We start from the raw sequence: 22,727 nt of genomic DNA on the forward strand, positions 1-22,727 counted from the left end.
GAACAAAGTGACCCTAAGAATGAATGCCCCACTGTGGCATGTGGTCTGTTTGTTGCTAGAGTCATACCTGGATCCAAAGGTAATCTGTCAAGATTTGTATACATTACCAACTTGATAGCTGATGTAATGAAAGTCAGATGTACTTAAAGACTGCAAGATGACCAATTTTCTGCAGTGATAATCATTTAGTTTAATTCAGGTAGATATTATTTTCATAGCAGTGTGATTTGTTGTTCAAATATTTAGGCTTGAATGCTCTTTAATGTGAAGTTGTACTACCAGCATCACATGTGATCTTCCACAGAGTAGAATTCAAGAGTTCAATGCTGGCAGAGACCATCATCTCTACAATGCAGTTGGCATTTCTCAGGAAGGAAACAGACTGTCAAACATACATACAAACAGTTTTGCTAGCTTGCCAAGCTTTGGCACGAACTATAAAAACAACAGCACTTCCCAGCCTGAAGGGAAGACTGAGCAAGCAAACTCTTTGAATTGGTGCAAATGGATGACAGAATGCATACTGTGTATTATCTGGAAAAGATATACAGTAAGGAAAAATATGTATTACATATTCAGTCCTTGCTTCAATGATGCACCCTCTGCAGCACATGCAAATACTGTCTTAGGAAATGAATAATAGCAACAATGGAAATAGCATAAGAAAGCAACTAGACTATGTTCATGATTGTATAGCCACTAAAAACTTATTGATGTATGCAGTTATGTTTTGCATCTGCTGTTGATCTGTTTCAAGTGCTCATATAATTATTTGCATTAGTATAAAGAAATGTACATTCATTAGTTACCAGTCCCATTGCACTTTGTTCCTTTCTCTTGTTATTAACTCTTTAAATCATAATAATGCCCAGAAGCTCAAGCCAGGAGCCAGTGCTGCCTGCTCTGGAGATATCAAGGCATACTGATTTTTTTTGTACCTTCTGTAAGTAGAAGTAATCTGTCTTGCATTAATAAGCTCAAGGATCAGAGCTTAGGTCTATGTGATCTGACTGCAAGACCCTTTTCAAAGTGTAAGCACAGTCCCTTGACAGTTTCAAGTCCATGCAATATGAAGCAGTCCGGCAGGTCTCAGGTTTGAGATGTCTCCACTATCAGACTGGGGAAAGCCTAAAGCAGTTCTTCTGGAGAGTGGGAATTTTCAGCTGTGTTTTCAGAGCCCAGACCTGACGCTGGTGCAGCAGTTTTAGAATTCAGTGAGAACTGGGTCACTCAACTTGAAGCCAACATAAAAATATAAACATTGCATATACTTCAGCTGTGTCCCTAATTTGATAGAAACGCTGTCATTTGTTTGATTCAGATGTGGCTGTGCTGGGTGATCCAGGAATGCACAGGTCTGAAATTAATGATTGTAGACTGACACCTTTGCATACCTGTTGTAGTTTTGGCAAACCCTTGCCGGGAACCCACTGAAGGCATGAAGTTTTTGCTGTATAGTCTAACTTTGAAGTAGGCAAGGGAGGCTTGTGAGCAAACGTGTAGAAAATAGATAAGTTTCCTATACTGAGATTTCTTTTTCTCTTAAAACATATCCAAAACAGAGAAAAATGATGTATTTTCCAAAAGCAAGGCCTCATTCTAGAACCCCCTCACTTCTCTTGAGAGCCTCTGAGGTTCCTAACTGATTCAGGAAGGGCAGATATGGTGCCTTTTAGGCTCCCACTGTGGGCAGATCCTACTCAGTGCAAAATGCTGCATGTGGCTAAAGAGCCTGTTTCTCAAGTTTTGCTCCTTTTGTGATGATTTCAGCTCCTCTGTGGGGGGTATCTTCAATCCATATTTTAGTGGGTCATCAGTGCTCCCTGCTGAGTTACTTCAATGCTAAGGCAACGTCTTCCTTGGAAGAATTTGCCTGTCGCAGTAAGACCGAGGTAATTGTCTCGAATGACTGCAGTACTATCATATGCTTAAAATAAGGTCCTCTCTCGTTGTGTTGTTTTTTTTTTTTCTCCTACCATTCTTCTGTACCTCAAATTAGAAAGAACAGAGAAGAAAGCAGAAAAAAATGAATGACTTTGTAGCCAAAATGGAGTATGCAGACCCTATGGATGGAGATAAATTCAGAAAAGAATTATAGATTTCCCAGTGTGTACATAAATAAAAGCATATTTCCATTAATGTGTTACAAAATAACATTGTATATATTTTTTATCCAAAGCCTGGCTTCTTTTATCTGCAGTGTAATTCTAGGGCAAGTTGATGAAGTCAGCGATTTTACTAGTGCTTAAACTGGTCTAATTGAAAGGGTCTGAGAATGTGGTGGGCACAAGTTTCACTTAGGGCTGAGTTGGAAAGGTGTGAAGTTTTACTTAGTGGCTGTGCTTTAATCCAACAAACTCTGAGCTCTGACAGCTGAAGGCAGTGGGACAGCGCCGAAGAAGCATTAGAATCTGTCACACAATATTTAAGGCATTCAACTGTTATCCTTTTAATTGCAAGTATTTCCTTCCATTAATTGCTGTAGAAATTCATCACCTTGACCTGGCTGAGCTCCAAAAGAAAGTGTGGAAACTAATTAAACGTTGAGTTTTAAGGTAAAATAGTAAATTGCTCATTAGAACCCTCAAAATTCTGATTTACTGCTAACAGAACTAAATAATACTTGACTTTGCAGAAACTGGGTCATAGCATTCTTTCTTTATGTGACTGAAGGTGCTATAGCTTAGACATCAATTAATTGGTCTTCATTTTTTTTGCAGCAGTACACTTATTTGGTTTAACCTGGCAGCTACAGCCTGTTGAAGGGCAGCTGTATGAAAATGGAGTTAGCAAAGGAAATAAAGGAGCAGAATCCACAGATACTACTTACTCACCGATTGGAGGAAAAGTTTCTGATAAAACAGAAAAAAAAGGTATGTGTGAAGGAGCAGACAGACAGGTGAGGAATTTTTAAACATTTCTATGCTTCAGATTCCATATTTTCTACAATTTGGCAACGTTTTGAATTCAGGTTCTAGCTTCTCTAGAATAATTTTAAAATAGATATCAGAATCCCACACTCTAATTTTTTGCTTTAGCAGAAGTCTCAATGAAATTAGCAGCTGACCCAAGTCATTAAGGAGGTAATGTTAAATGGCAAAATAATTGTCTTTCTTTTGTGAAAGGTTAGAGAGCTTGGCTTCTGTTGTTAGAGAGCGGAGGTGAGAGTATATTTGCCACATCCCCTCATTGTGCTGAGGGCTCATTGCTGTGCCCATGTCTTGCAGACCAAAGCCAGACTTAGCCATGTGAAAATCTTTTTGCTGACAGTTCAGAATATGCAGAAGGGCAGGAATCCTAATGCTTTTAGAGGCATCCGGTTCTTGAAGGCATAAACTAAAATACAGCATCCTGTCACATCCTGCTTTAACCAGTCATACTGTATCAGCATGCAGGAACCTCCTGGGGTTTCACAAAATGCCCAAGCCAATTCGGCAGCAGGGAGATGGACCCACAGCACCGCTCTCTGCAGCCCCATGCCTACTGCAGTAATTGTCTTGGGCATGAGTGAAGCACCTTAGCATACTGTGGTGGCAGAAAATAGCTTTAGTGGTATGGTGAATAGTCTTGTATAGTCATTTTAGAGGCTGAACCAGCTGTTCTGAAGGGGTGGAGAAGTGCCAGAGCTGGCACAGGAAAGGGATTGACTGTGCAGCCAGCAATGTATAACAGAGCAGAGCTGCTGAGAGGTTGCATAATTCCTTTTTCTCAAGTCCTCTAATTCAGTGTTGTTAGCTCACCTACCCCAATATTAGCTAGAAAACCTGACACATATTTTCCATTGACCACTACCATAATACAGTAAGATGATGCTTTCTGACTCATAAGAAGCAGATATTGCTCTCATTGCTTTTTAAAATACTCAGAAAAAGCTTTTAAATCAGATAGATTAGATCAGAGAAAAATGAATAGAAATAGAAGGTTAACCCTAGTCTTTCAGATGTTAGAAGGAAAGTAAAATTGTACTGAGAGTTTTGCAGTGATGGGAGATTTCCAGAATTTCCAGCATTTATAGCAGAGCAATCATCTGATTCTGTGTCTGCAAGGTAAGATATATGATTCTAAATATGAGACAAGGTGGGGCAGGGTTGTACCATTCTGTCCAGAAGGAAGATTGCATCTCACATCAGTAGTCTTACAAATCAATGTGGCACAGCTGGATAGAGATCGTGTTAGATAAATGAGCAGCAGAAATATATATGAGGATACAATAATACTGTTATCCATTATTTCTTCTCTTAGAAAGGATTGACTGTGAATTACAGTAAATGTTCTATACACTTTTGTATTTTTTCCTGGTGCACCATGGAAAATGTCTAACATGTCTCAAATAGTTCTTCTAAAGTGCATTAAATCATTTTGCCAATATATTACAGATTTAATAAAAACCCATCCAAAGCATTTGGCTTCCAGAGGAGAAGGTATAGGAAAAACATCAAAACATGATCCTAGAAATTAGATATTTGATAACAGAGAAGAGACTCAAATGAGTCAATAGAGAACACAATGTAGTAGTTTAAATAAATAAATAACAGTCCCTTGTCTCAAGTGATTCTAATGTCACAATTCTCCTAGAACGCTAAAGTGTGGAGAGCTTTAACACTGGAGCCGCTTCTCCAAGGGCTTATCCGGCAGTTTATGGATCAGTCTTGTACATAGCTAGACTGTTGTCCATCTTGTTGTCTTCCACCTCTTGGGTAACCTACAATACAGGCTATGCTAGTAAGAAATATATGCTTGAGAAAGCACAAGAATAGCAATGTGGACTCAATGCAAAGCATTTATATGTGCATAATCTATCTCTGGCTGATTTCTGATAGCTTTCTTTCTTTCTTTCTTTCTTTCCATCATCTTTAATATGTATCAGTAATTTTATACTCAATACTTGTGCCAAATGCTCTACATTGATGTCTCGGAAGGAGGACTGGAAACAGGGAACTTCCCTCACTTCAACAGTGTACCACAGAAAGTTGATACTTTGCCTTGAAGCCTCTTGAAGCCTCTAATGTGATTTTACGAGGATAAATATTATCAGATATTGTGACCTCCTATTTTCCCAACTCTGCGCAACAACACAGGATGCTGTACCAGACCTTGAAAGCATATATTTTAACTAATTTTCTAATGAAAATCAAATTTACAAACCAGCAAGTCAGATTTCTTTAAGAAGTCATTTTATAACACAGTGACCCATGGCTATGAGTTGACATTTTAATATGTAGCAGTGTGATTAAAAACTCAGACGTCCTATTGATGCTGGTATTTACCAGGGGAGTACAAGGAGATTGATTGTTTCAGGATCAGTAGTAATCAGCATATGGGTTCTTTCTTGTGAAGATAATTGGCACCATGCTGTTTAGAGTTTTACTTTCTTGAAGCCAAAAGAAACCTGTGACTAGGAGTCTATCTTCTGTTTTAGAATTGTAGAGAAAAGTGTGCTTAAAAAGGATGGGGAAGAATTAGTACCAGTTTGTAAGACTGGGAGCAGTACTAGGAATTGAACGTAGGTAATTAAATGATATTTTGTCATAGGGAAAATGGTATGAGAAAGAAGCTTTCAGAACAAGTGCAGAAATTGTATTGCAACACTGTAATTTTAAAAGCTTACCTACGACTTTACAAGAAAGTGTAAGAAAGCATTTGAGGATAGTCTGTGAATAGCATATCTTCAGATGCCTTATTTGTCTGGCTAAATACCTGCTTCATTCAGTGAAGCATAGAAACAGAGCTAAATTATTTTTTCAATAGAAGAGAGCACAGTGGCTCAGTGAATATGAAAATGCGCCTCAGATGTGGTGCTTACAGTCGCCTTCTCATGATGCGTGGTTATCTGAAAAAAATAGTGTTGGAAAGGTAGGGGTGCTGCCGGTACTGCTTTCAGTAGGTGGAAGATAACATGCATTTTTTCATTTTAGCATTGTCAACAACAGCATGCACTTCTTTCATAGAAATAGCAGTAAATCCAAGTACATGTGTGGGGTTTTTTTAATTATATGGAATTGTTACAAAGACATTTCCATCTGAACATGGAAAGACTTCTCAGAGAAGTGTTGCTTTGAGCCCAGCAACACTCACTGCTGTTCAGCATAATTTGATAACACCAATTAGTGAAAATACCTTCTCAAAGAATACATCTGCCCTAAGTAAAGGCCTTTTGCGTTTCATTTTCAACAAAGAAGCAGGCTGCCTCACTTCAACAAACTCAAAAGCAGTTACTGTATTTTAAAAGACCTTGAACATGGACCAATAATGCCATTAACTTCAAAAATGATACTGTATCCTTGACTTTTTACTTAGTGTTCCACCATCTTGTAATTGAATCACATTAATTACCATGTGTCAATATCACCAAAAAGTTCCTTAGTGTTTTACTTAACCCAGGGTAATTGCTTGCAAAGAATCATTAAGATTTAATATCTCTGGAGTACTGGAAATGGAGAAAAAGGTTTTTAAATTTACATCAGCCAAGTGGGATCCAATGTATGGGTTGGAGTGGGAGGGACCCACTTTCTTTGCCCAGCTGCACCAGACATTTAAATCTTCTCTCAAAACTCAACATACAAGACTTTTTTTCACTAAGGAAGTTGAAAAAAGAAATTCTCACCTTGAACATTGCTAAAGCAAGGATTTGGGAATTTTTTACCTTGTTAATTAAGTAACAGGTATATTTTTAGAGTATTAGAAAACAATTTCTGTGCTCCAAAAATTCATGCTTTTATATAGTAAGGTGTTAAAAGTCAGCTCCTCGTTCTTGCTGTGCTTTTGTTTCCGGTGACACAAAGCAGCCATAAACTGGAAGATCCAGTACCCTAAGGATTGCTCCTGCTTTGTAAATTAAATCTCTATTCATTAAGAATGCTAAGTACTTCCTACATGAGTTAAATCCAGTGAAAGATCCCACCGAGGATCTTTGTTATTAATATGTTTAGGAAAAATCTGACTCTAGCTTCACTACTGCTGTTTTCATTTCCAAGGACAGTTTATACCATTTCATGTACATTATGTTGCATTCTATATTTCTGTGCATTATTGTAAAAAGTGAAACTCCAGTCACATTGATTGCTGCTCTTTATCCTTCACCGTGATGCTGGAATGAAATGACACAGAAACAGATATGGCTGCTGGATTTGATCTCTTGGTTCATTCTCCATTGTACCATGCTGTCCTTTTTTTTCTACTTCAGAGAAAGTTTATGAATGAGCTTTAGAGTTTTGCAAAACTTCCAGTGGAGTTAGCTCAGATGTTAGCAGGAGTTAGCTCAGATGTCAGCAGGACTGGTGCAGCTTGCAGCATGTGAGAATGCTAATCACAGGCAGGCACTAAAATAGACAAAGATGATGATACACACCAGCAGAGCAAGCCAGTTCTGTTTTAGTTTGGCAATGACTTCTTTACACATTCCATTTCCCTTTCTATTTCAGCTCTCTCATACCCATGTGTGAAGTTACATACTGTAGATGTCTGCAGATTTATTGTTAGGCTCTACAATACGATGCCAGTTTTCCTTTTAGATTGCCTATCCCCGTCCTTATGCCCCTGCTATGCTTTTGTACAGAAAGTCCAAGCAAAAACAGATGTTCCTTATTTCTCTAGGACTAGATTATCACTGCCATAATGCAATTGTTAGGAATGGTGCTTAACAGAAATCCAGGCTTGGGCTCTGATCTAACAGTTTGATGGCTTTTCTCTGTTCACTGGTGTCCATTTGTGCAGCTTATGCAATGCCCACCCGGCAGTAGCTGGAGTGCCGTGCCAGAGGAAGCTGTCCCGCTGTGTGCTCTCCACACTCTGTCAAATGGGTTCTGTTTGCACAGCTGATACACAGACGTAAAGGCCGTGGTTCCTGCAGCAGCACCGGTACCTTTTTGTAGTCAGTAAAGTGTTCCAAGATTTCCATGGTAAAAACATGCTGTGACACCCATCATGGTAAATGCTGTACACAAGTTTATCTCTATTTTTCCTCTAGCTGAATGAAAAATACAATGATTTCAGAGAAATGTCCTCAGTGTAGATGTTATTTATTATATCTGATGTGGTATCATCACCCCTTATGAGTATGTAACTGATTTTTTTCCTTTGTTTCTGGAAAATCAGTGTTTCAGAAGGGACGGGCCATAGACACAGGAGAAGTTGAGATTGGAGCACAAGTCATGCAAACAATCCCACCCGGCTTATTCTGGCGCTTTCAGATCACCATCCATCACCCCGTGTACCTGAAATTTAACATCTCACTGGCAAAGGATTCTCTGCTGGGAATTTATGGCAGAAGAAACATTCCACCTACTCACACTCAGGTAATTACTAGTCATGTTATCGTGCATTACAGTTTCAAAGAGCAATGGTTGCTCATGTTCTCAATGCACTTGCAAAGCAGGGAGGAAGAAAGGAACTGACCGTAACCACACAAAGCATTACGTTGATCCCATTCTTTTACTGAGGTCTAACTGAACCCTCAAAACACGCCCACCCAAATGGAGAGGCATTGTATCAACAAGATCAGCAATTCTGACCACTGCTGTATGACTGTGGGAGTCTGGACAGGTGCAGTGTGTAGATCCAACACCTTCTCTTAGGGTAGTGGTGTGAAATACCAGTTCTTTTGAAAATGCTTTAGTCTCTCTAGGTGTTCATCAAAACAAACATACTACAGTCAGTGCAAATAGGGGAAAGAAAAAATGCTGTTTATAATTCTAGTTTCTGGTACAAATATTTTTGAGCATTTTCTACTGGGGATTTGCAGGAAAAGGGCTATCTCAGCAAAAAGAATGTGAAATATTGCTGGTTACATTCAACTGTTTTTTTTTTTTTTTTCTTAATGCATTTGGCATATGAAGCTCTCATTTCAGTGGATGATAATAGGCTTTTCTGCTGTCTGATAGCAGAATTACACCATATATGATAAACTTAGATGCAGAATCACAGAAAGATTGTTTGGAAATGACAGAACAAGGAGCAATAGGCAAAATCTGGAACACAGAAAGTTCCACAAGAACATGAGGAAGAATTTCATTACTGTGAGGGCGGCAGAGTACTGGAATGGGCTGCCTGGAGAGATGCTGGAGTCTCCTTCTCGGGTGATAACCCAAATGCCTGGACACTTTTCTGTGCCACCTGCTGTAGGGAGCTGCTTTAGCAGGAGTTGGACTGAGGGATCTTCAGAGGTCCCTACCAAGTTGTGCAATTCTGTGATTCTGTGGAGATGATCTAAGTCTAACCTCAAAAACAATTTACAGGAGGTTCGACCTTAGAAATGAGAGATTTTAGCTATCAGTGGCTTTAATTGAAGGTAGGCCTTCAGTCGACCTGAACTTGAACTTTACTGAAAATCACTTGTTGGAATGAACTCAATTAAGTATTGTTTCCATGTCACAAAATAGTCAATTATTGGCATGAATTACATTAATTATAAATAAAAAGTAGACATAGCTTTTGATATTTATATCAAGGAAGAGATATTTTAAAATTTGATATGGAAGAATAGCACATTTTATCTGTTTTTTGCATTTGAGATGAATCACTGCATAGCCTAAGCATTATAGCTTAAGAATTTTGGAATTATTCCCATGAAAGAAATTTAATGTTGAAGTTAGTTTGCTACACTTAGTGCAGCAAATCTGAATTTACTCTGCCGTAGCAGACAGCAAGCTTTGGTGCCAAATTTCTGACCTACCGTAATACTTTGTATCTGAAACGAAGAACTGATGCTAAACAGACCAGGTTATGCAACTACTGTCCACATTGATGAACACTTAGCCAACCGGGCCATTCCTCTCAAGATTTCAGCTGCTTGTTACTGTTTGAATGAGACATGGAGAGCAGATTCCATAAAAATTTACTAGGTGGTTAATTGTTGCTCATTATTATTTCAGTTTGATTTTGTAAAATTGATGGATGGAAAGCAGTTAATTAAGCAGGAACCAAAAAACTCAGAGGAGCCTCAGCAAGCTCCCCGGAATCTGATCTTAACGTCACTACAAGAGACAGGCTTCATCGAGTACATGGATCAAGGTGCTTGGCATATGGCATTTTACAATGATGGAAAGAAAGTGGAGCAAGTGTTTGTGCTGACCACGGCAATCGGTAAGAACAATTACAGTAAAATTGCTATGCTGATTACTGCATTAGAAAGCTGCATTTGAAAGCAGATCGTTGATCCCAGCTTCTCTTAAATATTCTCTTAAAAAATGTTTTATTTCAGTTTTGTTTAATTAACCTCAGCGGAGTAACTTCATACTTATGCTGATATTAGGCAAATAGAAACATTTGTGTATTAAAGATGGGTGTTAAATTAATTATGTGTGAAGTTGTCGTGTGTTTTAAAACTTTTATGTGATAGCTTAAATAGCTGAGTAATTTCTGGTGTTATCTTGCTCAAAGCAGAAAGAGAATATGTCTGCCCTATCTATTTACACAGGAACCATAAATCCTACAGAAATTATCCATGCCTCATACATTCGTGTTTTCAGTATTTTAATCAGTTAGAAAATCTGTAAGGATGCTTTTATGGATTTGATTGCTGTTGTTTGATGGATGTTTGCTGTCGTTTTATACAGTCATTCAACTGCACCATTTTCTTTGGAACTCAAAGGCAAATAGAGGAGACACTGTGCTGGTGGGATATGAAATCCCTGTTGCCTCCTTAATAAATAAAAGTGGACAAATGTTTGCAACTCTAGGTGTTGTTGCAGAGCAGTGCTCACACATAGGTTTTGTTTGGAATTTCATTTCAGGTGAAGTGTTGTATTTATGAGTGCCTTGGTTTGCTGCAAGACTTTAACCACTTTGCCCTTTAGTTAACCTGTTCTGCCATATGTTTAGCAAGATGTCTTTACTAGTAATGGACGTGCCATCTGCTCTTCAGAACAATTGGATGCTATTTTTACTTGATGGTAAACACCTTGTGGAGCAGGACAGTATGATTCAAATACCAAGATTGGTGAAGGACTTACAGGAAAATTATTTTTAAAATGAGATAGAAATGCAATGAGTTTTTTATGTTTAAAAGTTCATATTTGCTTTGTGGAGAAGCGTGAATCTTTTACTGGTGGGAGAAATACCGTTGTTCAATGTTATGTGAGAAAATAATTCTCAAGCAATTTATGAAGCATGCTCACAGATGCTCTATGAGGAGCATAAAACCTGGCCAAACTCCAGTCTAGATCAGAATCCAAATGTCTGCCCCCTTGTTTATTTCTACTATAGCACAGCAGTGTTTATACAGGGGAGTCTAAACAGTATTTCATCATTAAGGAGCATATCATCACCAAAAAAAAAAAAAAAAAAAAGATTCAATTGAACAGTTGAATACTGCAATTCATTTCCCATTAAATTTGTTGAGGAAGAAGGTGCTTATCCCTTCTCTGGCCAATAGGCAGAACAGGCTGGATCTTATGGAGGGGAACAGTGAGGGCCATAGGGTGGACTGGAGTCCACTAACCTGAGAAATGGCTGAGAGAAGAAATTGGGCAGAAAGGACTGGGGGGAAAATGAGGCTTCATGCTGCAAGAATCTACTGCTGATGGATTTGAAAATACTGCTAGCTATTGTGGTTTCACAGCCTGTATATCTTATTATATTTTTCTTTGCACGGTGGTTCTTGGTTGTTGTGCTGAGGTGTTTTTTGGGGGGAGGGAGGGGGGGAGGGTGGAGAAGAGGGAGTCACAGAAAAAAAACTAATCATCTTCTGATCCTTGAGCCATGCTGCTTACCATGGACACTGGGGAGTGTCTGAAACTAGAGTGATATTTTACCACTCTACCAACAAAGGAATCAACCAGGACCGCAGTCTGAAACGGTCAGTACAGGGTGAGAGCTGGCACACATCTCCGCTGTATGTCACTGCTGGCTGTGTGAGGCATTCTTGGCCTCCTCTTGAGCATCCATTAGGAAGTCTTTTCGGTTGCTGGATGTCAGTTTTGTACAAAATTGATTTTGCTGACATGTTAGCTAAAGCTCTGAATCGAGTTCCCCTCAGAGGGGAGTGGGACGAAGTGTAATTTGCTTGCAAAATCTGTCATGCCTCCAGTACTTCCATAGACTGAGTAAAAGCCAATCCAAACTGGACGTTGTGTCCCAGGGAATTAACTGTTCAAACAGCCAATTCTTCATTTCAATTCAATATAGGGATTCTTCATCATGTAATTCTAGGGATTCTGTCTTCTCAATAGGCAAGTATACACACAGAGCTGGAGCAGAGTTGATAATGAACAGTAGTATGTAAAAATTAACAATGAGCCATATATCTGCAAAAAAAAAAAATGTTTCTGGAAAAAAAAAAAAAAAAGCTTACTTCTTGACCTTGAAACAGATATCCGTGTCTAGGTTATGCATATCTGATGAGTGGTTACATATCAAACGCCTGTTTTTTGGTATAAAGTGATAACATGAAAGGAAATGAATGTTTTTTAGCATCAGTACAAGATTTCAAGAGGAACCAATTCTTGTCTGCCCGAGTGTCCATAAATAAGATCAAAATAAGCTTACTTCAGTTATTAATATTAGTGGTAGCATATGCTTATAATCCATCTTGGGAGCATCTTGGACTTACATTTGTTTCACATATTTCACATAAAATGCTTCTCAATCATTGAATCCACTGAAATGCTGTAGGAAATACACGTGTAGATTAAGGATAGCTAATAAACATATAGACATAAGCCTGCCCCAAGACACGTCAGGTTAAGTGGTTTCCTGTCGAAAGCTGTATGATGAAGCATGCAGTAGGTTTAAGGTTAGACCTAAAGGTAGATTTTGTCTTCAAATCTTGTTGTTGTGCCTATAAAGGCCTTGAGTTTTATCGCATTGTGAAAGATGTTTTTTCATCTTGTATAAAAGTGAAAACCCTACCTTCCTCCAAAGAATGCAATTCACATGCTTCAAATGAGCACCATGGTAGATGATACACTCCACAGACACGTTTCCAACAAATTACTTCAACAATAAAAGAAAGTGTTTAAGGTGAACACTTCTCTGCAAATACTTTGGTTCTCGCAGTGCTTTTAATGGTGGTAAATTTTACATGAACACTTACTTTAAAAGCTTTCTGGTGTAATATGAATGATGCATTTATTATCTCAAAGCTGTCAAGACAAAATCTAATATTTGTAAGCTGCTTGAACAGGAATTTTGTTTTATTCTTCCTGTGAATGGAAATGGGCTTTTTACTGCTTCCTCACCTATTTGTATGTTGAGATGTGTCCCACAGAGTGGGGTGAAGATGCCATGTTTTTCAAATTCAACTAATTTGTGTTTTCCTTTGTGCATGACCATCTGAATAAATAGAAGTCCTGGATGACTGCTCTACTAATTGCAATGGGAATGGAGAATGTATCTCGGGGCACTGCCACTGTTTCCCAGGATTCCTTGGTCCTGATTGTGCAAAAGGTAATCTTGTATCAGCTAACCTGCAGTGCAGGACAGGGATGGTGATTATGGAGTGTGACGGCTGAGCTTACAAAGATTCAAAGTCATTAAATGAGATTTGATTCCTTTTTTTTCAGACAGATGGCAAATGCACCACAAGCACAGGCATAGAAAGTTTTTTATGCTGTACTTTAGCTAAGATGCCTCAGCAACTTCTCGCGGTGACTTTCAGAGACAACAGATTCCTCCATTCCTCTTTGCACCCATTTTGTGATTTATTTATTTATTTTTTTAATAAGAGGGTCAGGTGAACAGTTTTTACAGTTATTTAAAAGTGACAGTCCTTTTCACTTCAGAGAAAATCTCACATGTCAGTTGAATGCTTCTGTGATCTTAACTTGAATAGGTGTGGAAAAGAATCCTAAACCAATATAGAGACTTTCCAGCATGTGGAGCAAAAACTTGCTGAAGAGATTATGTGATCTTATTTCTGTATTGTCCATCATCTATTCTTCTGGAGGTTCTCATGTTTTTCCTATGTTTCCTCAAATTCTAGATTGACTTTATGTTTTAAGAGATTGGTTGGGTCAGAAATTGATAGTGGATTGTAAAACTTGGTTTCCACATCGCTGGTTTACATGTAGATCAGCAATGGCTAAAAACTTTGGTAGTGAGAGGTTTGCTTAGAAGAAAGAATAAGGCAGTGTCTTGCTTCACAGGGAACAAATGTTAATATTACAGAAAATGATAAGCAGGCATCACTGTGCAAAATCTCTGCAAAGGCCCACCAAGGGGAGGGATTTTTATCTTCCAAGATGTCCCATTTCAAGTCAAAATTAAGGTATGGTGGTGAAGCAGGCTAAGGATATTAGGGTGCCTGGATCGCAGCACTACCTCGTTGTCACAGTCCTCAAATCAAGTGAAGGATTGGGAGAGCGGGAGTGGAAAAGCAATTTTACAGAATGATAAAGGCAATAAATGTTAATCTATGTAAAAACGTAAATATATTAAAAAGGTAATCTGCCTTCCTCAGATTCCTGCCCGGTGCTCTGTAGTGGAAATGGAGAATATGAGAAAGGTCACTGTGTGTGTCGAAATGGGTGGAAAGGACCAGAGTGTGATGTTCCTGAAGAACAGTGTATCGACCCAACCTGCTTTGGCCACGGCGCCTGTATCATGGGAGTCTGCATCTGTGTTCCTGGATACAAAGGAGAGATCTGTGAGGAAGGTTTGTGAAGTTTCCCTCTCTATAGTTAGGGAGTTTCATTTTAGTCTTTAATCTCCAAAGCTGTTTTAAGGTAGTTAAAACTCACATAGATGTGAGAGACTTACTGCAAGGTAATGCTCCTTTTCTCAAAAGCACCTTTAAAGTCTCAGGGAGAGGAATGTGAGATAGAAAATTTTCAAAGATAAAGGCGTTCAGGTCTCAGTGACAGTCAGTGGGGGTTAATCAAACAATTTCCAAGGATCACATTTTTATTCTAAAAGATTAGAAATGTTTAACATTGTCTAATAAGAATATCTAGTAAGTGGGACATGAGCAGTCCTCTGAAATGCAGGCCAGGATGAATTATCAGGTGGTTTCACTTCCCTCCCTCCTCCTAATCCTGATAGCAAAAACCGGGTGGATGTTGTTGCCTTTCAGCAAGAAGGGGCTTCTCAGTCCTGTAAGGAAAATGTCACAGCATGGATTCCCTTTCTGAAAGGAAGCAGTGAGACCGTCCCAATACGTTTGTTTCTGCTTTTCTTCTCTCGAGACCCTGACACTTCTTTCAGAAAGGGCAGCTGGGATTGCCTTGTGCCAGAAACCTCAGTCCCTCAGTGTGCGTTGTCAAAGACTCTTTCTTTTTAATTTTTTTTTTTTTTTTTTTTGGTCAAAATCTAAGGGGATAAGGCAGTCAGAAGGTGATCTAAACAAAATAAGCTCTGGTGTTTCTCTGAAGTAATCAGCAGGTCATAATCATCTTTTCCCTTTCTTCATTCTTTTGCATCTTGAGATGCGAACAGGTTCAGTTTAGCAGAGCATGCTGTGTAATTCTGTTGTCATATGTCATTTTTACTGTGAGCCTCTATTCAGGGTACTAAACTGGCGTCCTTTAAAGCTTGGCTAATAAAAAGTGGGAAATTACTAGAAGAAGTAATTGTACTTCAGCTGCTTGTAGTACCGATGTGTCTCTGCCCTCATCTATAGAAACAGTTGTTATTTGGCTGCTGGCATTTCTGAGATAGCTCATCAGCTATGACTTTCTTCCCCTGTGCATAGCCTCGGAAAGCAGATCTGTTCTTCATGCTTGCCCTGATTTGATGATTTTTCAGTAGTACCCTTAGCCTGAAGCTAGTGCCAGCATACTTTGTGCTTCGTGCTATATAGATTTTAGGTAATTCTTTTGAGTAGCACACAGAGGAAGCTCTTATGTGGCCTGAATTCTCTAATCAGAAAAATGTCCAGGACGGATTTGATGGATTTGACATACCTGATACAGTTTTTAAAGGAAGGATCCACAGAATGTTTCTGACATTCTCTGTTGTTGGTAGTTTCAGAAATGGAGAAAAACAAGAAAACTCAGATGAGAAAAAGCAACTAATGCACGAATGTACTTACTGAGGCTGTGATGCTGAATAAGCCCGAAGCTGACGAGAGACTGCCATTTGCAGTTACTTGGCTTGTTGGCATAATGTGGTCCTACAAAATGGTTGAAGAAATAAGAGATAAATGTACTTAGACAGCTATTGAAAACAAGAGCATGAAAACATTGGTTTTTGTTGTTTTTTTTTTAATAATTATAAAATAAAAGTGGAGTCATGTAGAAAGAGGGTAGATAAAATTATACAGTGGAGTGCAGCAGATTTTTATTGTAATAGTGTGTGCATGACATGACATGCCATTTATTGTACTGTGCTGCATAACTGGTACAATAATGGAGGTAACTCTGTCAGGAATTGGAATTATAATATTGTATGTAAATTTGAGTTTAATATTGAAGGTGCATTGCTACTGCAACAGACAGTAGCAGATGTTCAATCCAGGGAACACTGGTAGCTCTATGTATTCACAGCTATGGACAATCTTTGATTTTGTCCGATCAGATTATTATTACTAAAAGAAGTAATGCTTTTTAACCTGCATATGGAGGCTCTCAGTTTCAGAAGATCAGCAAAATCAAGAGCTGTCTTTCAGGATAAGAGAAAATCACCAAGTATTTTTGTGCTGTGCTTAGCAAGGTGTGTGAGGGCTGCTCCTAAAGGAATGCCTCCTATTTTATGATGCTGGCCCATGATGTCAGAGGCGGATGTTGGTGGTACAGCAGTAGAGGCTAAACTGTCTCACCAATAGCCCATTACATTGTGTGACCGTGTGACAGCCGTGTGACAGGCAGCAGAGGGGCAGTCTGTTAGGGTGGCATCTGACATGGAAGTGAAGATGAAGCAAAGGGATGTCATTGAATTTCTCCCTGCAGAAAGAATGACACCTTTTGATATTCATCAACACTTGCCAAATATTTCTGGAGACCAAACAGTGGATGTGAGCACAGTGAGGGCTGGGTGGTGTGTTTCATCGCTGGTGACAGTGGCACGCCTCCACTGGTGCAGATTGTTACAAGTGCAGCACTCAGGCTCCTGTTCATTGCTGGTGAGAATGCATAGCTAATGGTCATGACTGTTGGAAAAGAGTGTTTTGTAGTTGAGAGTTTGCTCTATCAAGGAGTGTCATTGTGCTCTGTGTTGTAGTTTCCATGGAAATAAATACAAGGCATTACTTTCAGAGCAACCTAGGTACTTTGTCCAGAAATACTGATTTCTCTGTTTCAGAATTACACTGCACTGTGCACAAGCCTGGAACGGCTATAAAAGATGCAGAATTAACGCTGACTTGAGATCTTGAACTAGTGGCACAGCAACACAAAGATATAAAGCATTGCTTCTTAATTTGTAGGTCAAAACGTGCTGTAAACTGGATGATCTTAATCTCAAAGAGACGTGTTTAGTCTTCTGCTACTGAAACAGAGAACTTCTCTTCATTCTTGTAGTACAAAATACTGTTTGTTAAGTGTACTGTTTAACTGTTAAAACTGTATTTGGGCTAATACTTGAAAAATGTGTAGAAGAACTTCCAAAGTGCCTTTTTTAATAATGTTGGTATGAAGCATGATCTAACATGAATAGGCTAATTGTTTTGCATGCTCAAACACCCCACCAATTCCTCCCTAGCTCTGTAGTCTCATTGTGGCTTCCAGAGACAGCAGGCTGTGTTCTGCTTCATGTCTGTCTTGTTAAAGAAATACTGGATCTTGATGAAAGAATATGTTGATTATGTGGGACTAAACAGCTGATTTAAATTCCTCTACAGAGCTCCTGAATTTTTCACTAAGAATAGTTTAATCCAAATTGAGAACAAATTTAGCTCTTTGTCTGTTTGCAAATTGTTCATCAATATGTTACGACTTTTATGAATCTGTTCATTATCTTCAATTGCCCAGCACATACTTTTTATGAGAATATGAGATTTCTTCACAGTGTGTGTTCAGAGATTCACAATTTAGAGCTAGTGGATGACCTTTTTTTTTTTTTTTTGTACCAGATTCCCAGCTGTAGAGAGAGATTTCCTCAGGAGCATGAAACAATAAATCTGTCTTTTCCCAAATGTAAATAAAACATAGAATACAAATACCAGAATGAAAACACAATGCATTGTAAAAATAACATTTAATTGCTCTAGTTCTTTCCCAGCTCTGCTGCTGAAATCCATACTTCCATGACTTAGATCAACAGATGAGCATTTTAAAAATAAAACAATATCTGTGATGAGTAGAATCGTGTTCTCCATGAGTCTTTGCACTTGACTTTTTTCCCTTTTTTTTAGCTTATACTTTGCACAGATGTTAGCATAGACTGTTTTTCCTTGTGTATTTGTTACCGTCATTTCAGTCGACATACCTGCAGAAAAATCACTCAATTAATCTGAATCTCTGATTCTGTGTGTCACTGGGAAACCACCATAAAGATATAAGTTTAGTGCTCTAAGATGTGTCTTCCCTGCTTTCCAGAGGACTGCCTGGATCCCATGTGCTCCGGTCACGGCGTGTGCGTTCAAGGGGAGTGCCACTGCTCCGCGGGCTGGGGCGGTGTGAACTGCGAGACATCACTGCCAATCTGCCAGGAGCAGTGCTCAGGGCACGGGACCTTCCTTCTGGATGTGGGACTCTGCAGCTGTGAGCCGCAGTGGACGGGTTCAGACTGCTCTACAGGTTTGCTGATTGTCCTTTTACAATTAAGCCAGTTAAAAGCTTATGCTTCCTGTTTGGCTTGTGAAGGAAAGTAGTTTCTATTGCTGTGCTAGTATTGCTTTGAAGAATAAGACAGAGATGAGCCAGGGGTGCTGTGAGACTGCATGCCAGTTTCTTGGTAAATATACCTATGGGTTTGGCAACAACTGGTTTTGCACTGACAAGGATAAAAATGGCTTTTTCTTTGCAGCAAGGATGCTGACTGCCTGATGGTGAGAATGGTAGGCCTGCAAGAGTGCAAGTGGCTCCCAGCTTGGACTGGAGTTAAGCAGGATTCTCTCCTGAGGTGTTCAGTGCTTATCAGGATCGTGCAATGAGGGAATATACAATCCTGAGAGAGACAGGGAAGATATCGTAGTGTAAATCCAATGACTCACAAGTAGGAAATTGCTGTCAAAAAATATTTAAACAGAAGTGGTCATCTGTTCTCTCATCCTGGAATAGAACCTCTTTTCTTTCTTAGAAGACTATCAGAGTTTAATCCTGCTGAATTTGATTAAGAGTTGAAATGGGTTTTTTATGTGCTTTGTACATTTACATTTCGTTTTCTTGAATCGAGATCACTCAGGATATTTTACTCTGTAATGGAGCATATCATTACTAAAGTAGGTACTACCATTTTTTTTTCCTCTGAAGCTCACAAAACTAGATTCTCAGATGATGAGTAATGCATCCTAGTACAGAATAGATCCAAGTGACAGATTTGCTGAATACTGTGGAATACAACCAGTGGTCCAAGTCACCAATTTTTCTTAGAAATCATCATTCAGAAGAACATATGGAATAGTTTAAATTTCATTTATTTAAAGTTCATGATTATAATCTTAAAGTTGAGACTCCTTTATAACTTTTTCAGCAACAAAACATCGATGTGCTGATAATTTTGAGTGTTTATTACACACACCCCACATTCATTCCATACTCCAAAATTAGCACATGTGGTTTCTGTTAGATAGGGTACCTGCTCTGATAAGAATTGATTTTTACTAGCTTTCAGCTTGCATTTTTTTCATGTCTTTTATCATGTGCTAAAATAAGACTTCCATTGATTAAGTAAATAATTAGGAAAGGTGCCAGTAATTTATTAGTTGGGGGTTTTTTTTCCTCAAAAAGTATGCAAACTAATTCTGTTCTGGCATGAAGTTACTGTAGCTTGAAAAGTGTTGTTAAACTCCAATGGTTCCATTGTGTCAGCTGCATGGGACAATTAGATACTAAGGGAACAAAAAGCTATTAAACAACTGCAGTGAGGAAGCTTTTGTCTTGTGTGCTAGGATCATAGTTCTCATGTTTTTCTCAACTTCAAAGCTACTTTGTTGAATTTCTGGAAGTGACTTTTTTCTTACCTTTATACACCGGTTTAGGAAATACCTCTCTGTGTCCCTACTGTCCACTACATTATTGAGGGAGGGTGCTTTCCTGACCATCAACAAGCATGTTGATGCCTCTGTATCTAATTTATCACTTTCCTTGCATACTTTAGCTTACTCCTCGTTCATTCATCCTATGGCAGAGCATAACAAGTCCTAGGGCTGGCGTATTCATGCAGGATTCGCAGCCTGCCTGGCCTATATGAGCTGGGAATCCCCTGCAGAGCACAGAGAACTTCCCCTGCACCTCCAAAGGCAGCCCTGGGGTGCTCAGAGCATCAGCTATATCCCCTCCTGGCCCATTTCACCTTCCCAGGTGCCCTTACACAAGGGGTATGAGGCTCTGGAACATGATGGATGGCCAAACAGTCATGTGGACTGTCATATCTGTCTGCATTAAAGGTGTCACTGATAGTGTTGTAAGTCTGGTAGTACATCACTATAGTCAAATTTCTACTTAATGTCTCTGATTCCTTGATGTTCATGATTCATTTTGCTTTGAGGCAAATAGGCATTGTGTTTCAGAAAGACAAAATCAAACTTGTGATTACTGACTACTCATTGACAGGCAGAAGGGAAACTTGTAAATTGAAGGTACAGCATCAACAAACTGGAGAGAAAACCTTATCCTCTGTTCTCAGATGTATAATGTGGAGCCTAGAGATTAAGGGGTAAAATGTCAAAATGGATGGCAGAGTTGTTAAGGGGGACAAATCCTTAGCTGGTATCAACTAGCGTACTTGCCGTGATGCCACTGTGCAATGCCAGTGTATTTCAGGTGACAATCTAGCCCCGTGTCATTAACTTATTGTGGCAAGGTGTAATACAAGAAATTATAGACTGAAATCTGTGACAGAGCTGATGCCTCTGACATTCTATCCCGTATTCATTTCTCTAGACTGTTCAACCAAAGTAGGCCAGTTTTCGTCCTCCTTACTCCAGGACATTTGTCATACTTCCACTGAATCCATTTATACCACTGAAGCAACCTAATTATGATTGGGAAAAGAATACTGGCAGTTCTTAGTCACAAAAACATTCATCCTAAAATGATTATATGTAGATGGTATATATTTAGCATATCTATTTTTGGTTAAGCTCTCTAGCAAGATTGGTGGTAATTTTACAAAGGGTAAAAATGGATCAGCAGCCTCTTTCCTCAGTATCTTGCAAAGCATAAAACCTCTTTAAAACTGAAGTGCTTTGAAAAATGCAAAATGTTGTAATTGTTGTAAATTGATATGTGCAGAGTAGAGTAATTTAAAAATCATTAGAAGTATGCATTTTTTAAAGTAAAGTGCTTCAAAAAGAAATGAAGGCATAATACAGTGTATTAATATAGTTCAAGACATCTCAAATTGATTTCAAAATTAAACATCAAAAACTGCAACTTGAAAAAATAATTAGGTAAAACCATTTCATTGCAATCAGAAAACTCTTCAGGTTTAGGAAATTGCAAATTATGGGTGTCAGTCATTCTGATTTGCCAAGGACAAGGATATTCGCTACAAACAACTCACAGAAGTGAAAATAGCCTTGAAATGTTTTCCGTATGTGATATAATCCACTGTACATTTTCTGCAGATTGTTATTTTCCATGTTGGCATTTTACTCCCTATTTTAGAGAAATCTCAAGAATCTTTTAATTAACACTGTAAGTGTCCTTCATTGTTTTGCTCTGAAGAAATGATGGACTTACTTAATTTCATCTAACTGTCCGCTTTCTTTAATTTGTGAGGAGCTTTGATTATTACTGCTCTGCTAATTAAAAGGATGATTGAAGTTTCCCATGCTGTACATTGTCTGACATTGTAGAAAGACTCTTTTTACTACTGTATATTTCATCAAATAGAAAAAAAGTGATGTGTGATTCATTTGACTTGTATCTCCCGTAGAGTTGCAAGAGTTTGCAAAAAGATATCTGGTGAGCAAGATTTCTATTAAAAACTTAGCAGTTAAAGATAGATTGGAACGGCTAATATGTTTTACTGGAGAATTTAAAGCACGAGAAATTTAAAGCAGTGAAGAAGCACTCCAATAAAAATTAATTGTCGTACATGTTGAAATCAGTCCAGCAGGAACCAAGAATACCTGATGTAGTCATGTATTGATTTAAGAAACAGGATAAGTCAAGGATATGAGAGATACAGTGAGGAAAGTTGGGATGTTTTTCAACCAAGTGCTGCTTATTTTGGGGATATGCCAAAAATAATGTCTCTTTCCTTTCTTTTTTCTTCCTGAAAATTAAGATCCTTTATTGTTGTCTGCAGCTATACAGCAGTTACTGGAAATATCCCTCATTCAAATGTAAACCTAATTTAATCAAGTCAGGTTTGTAAATCCTGCTTTAGTCCACAGACAAGTATTACTTATTCCCCTGGGAGGAACCCACAGATTCTCCTGTCCCAGGAGCTCTTTCCTTATCCAGGACCCATATATGTGAGTTGCTTGTGGCAACAGCAGTATTGTCCTGTCCCTCCTCCATTCCATGTAGCTGACAGAGATTTTCCTCTGCATGCTTAACATAGCATCTGTATAGGGAGTCCATTGTGTGCAGGAAATATCTACCTCAACGTGTTTGTTCCAGGCCTAATCCAGCAGATCTGTTTTAAGGGTAATGCTAATTAGGATCCATAGTCATCAAATGTGTAAGGACCTTCTGAACTGTGAGACCAGAGAGACTGAAAGAGAGCTGTATGACCTTGATTAG

At 38.7% G+C, this 22,727-nt stretch overlaps 1 protein-coding gene across 8 annotated transcripts in view; it reads left to right on the forward strand.

The window, feature by feature from the left end:
* TENM1 (teneurin transmembrane protein 1) overlaps nucleotides 1-22,727 on the forward strand; it is an 846,851-nt gene that overhangs the window by 716,501 nt on the left and 107,623 nt on the right. For 6 of the 8 annotated variants that reach the window (NM_001397994.1, NM_001397993.1, XM_046939904.1 and 3 more), the window contains 6 exons: nucleotides 2,721-2,873; nucleotides 8,095-8,294; nucleotides 9,870-10,080; nucleotides 13,282-13,383; nucleotides 14,396-14,590; nucleotides 18,408-18,608. In NM_001397994.1, the coding sequence (NP_001384923.1) occupies nucleotides 2,721-2,873; nucleotides 8,095-8,294; nucleotides 9,870-10,080; nucleotides 13,282-13,383; nucleotides 14,396-14,590; nucleotides 18,408-18,608 (1,062 nt within the window). The remainder of the gene's footprint in view (nucleotides 1-2,720; nucleotides 2,874-8,094; nucleotides 8,295-9,869; nucleotides 10,081-13,281; nucleotides 13,384-14,395; nucleotides 14,591-18,407; nucleotides 18,609-22,727) is intronic. The other 2 variants (XM_015278190.4, XM_046939905.1) reach the window with 1 other exon arrangement.

The sequence above is a fragment of the Gallus gallus genome, chromosome 4 (genome assembly GCF_016699485.2).
Source record: "Gallus gallus isolate bGalGal1 chromosome 4, bGalGal1.mat.broiler.GRCg7b, whole genome shotgun sequence".
Taxonomy (NCBI): domain Eukaryota; kingdom Metazoa; phylum Chordata; class Aves; order Galliformes; family Phasianidae; genus Gallus; species Gallus gallus.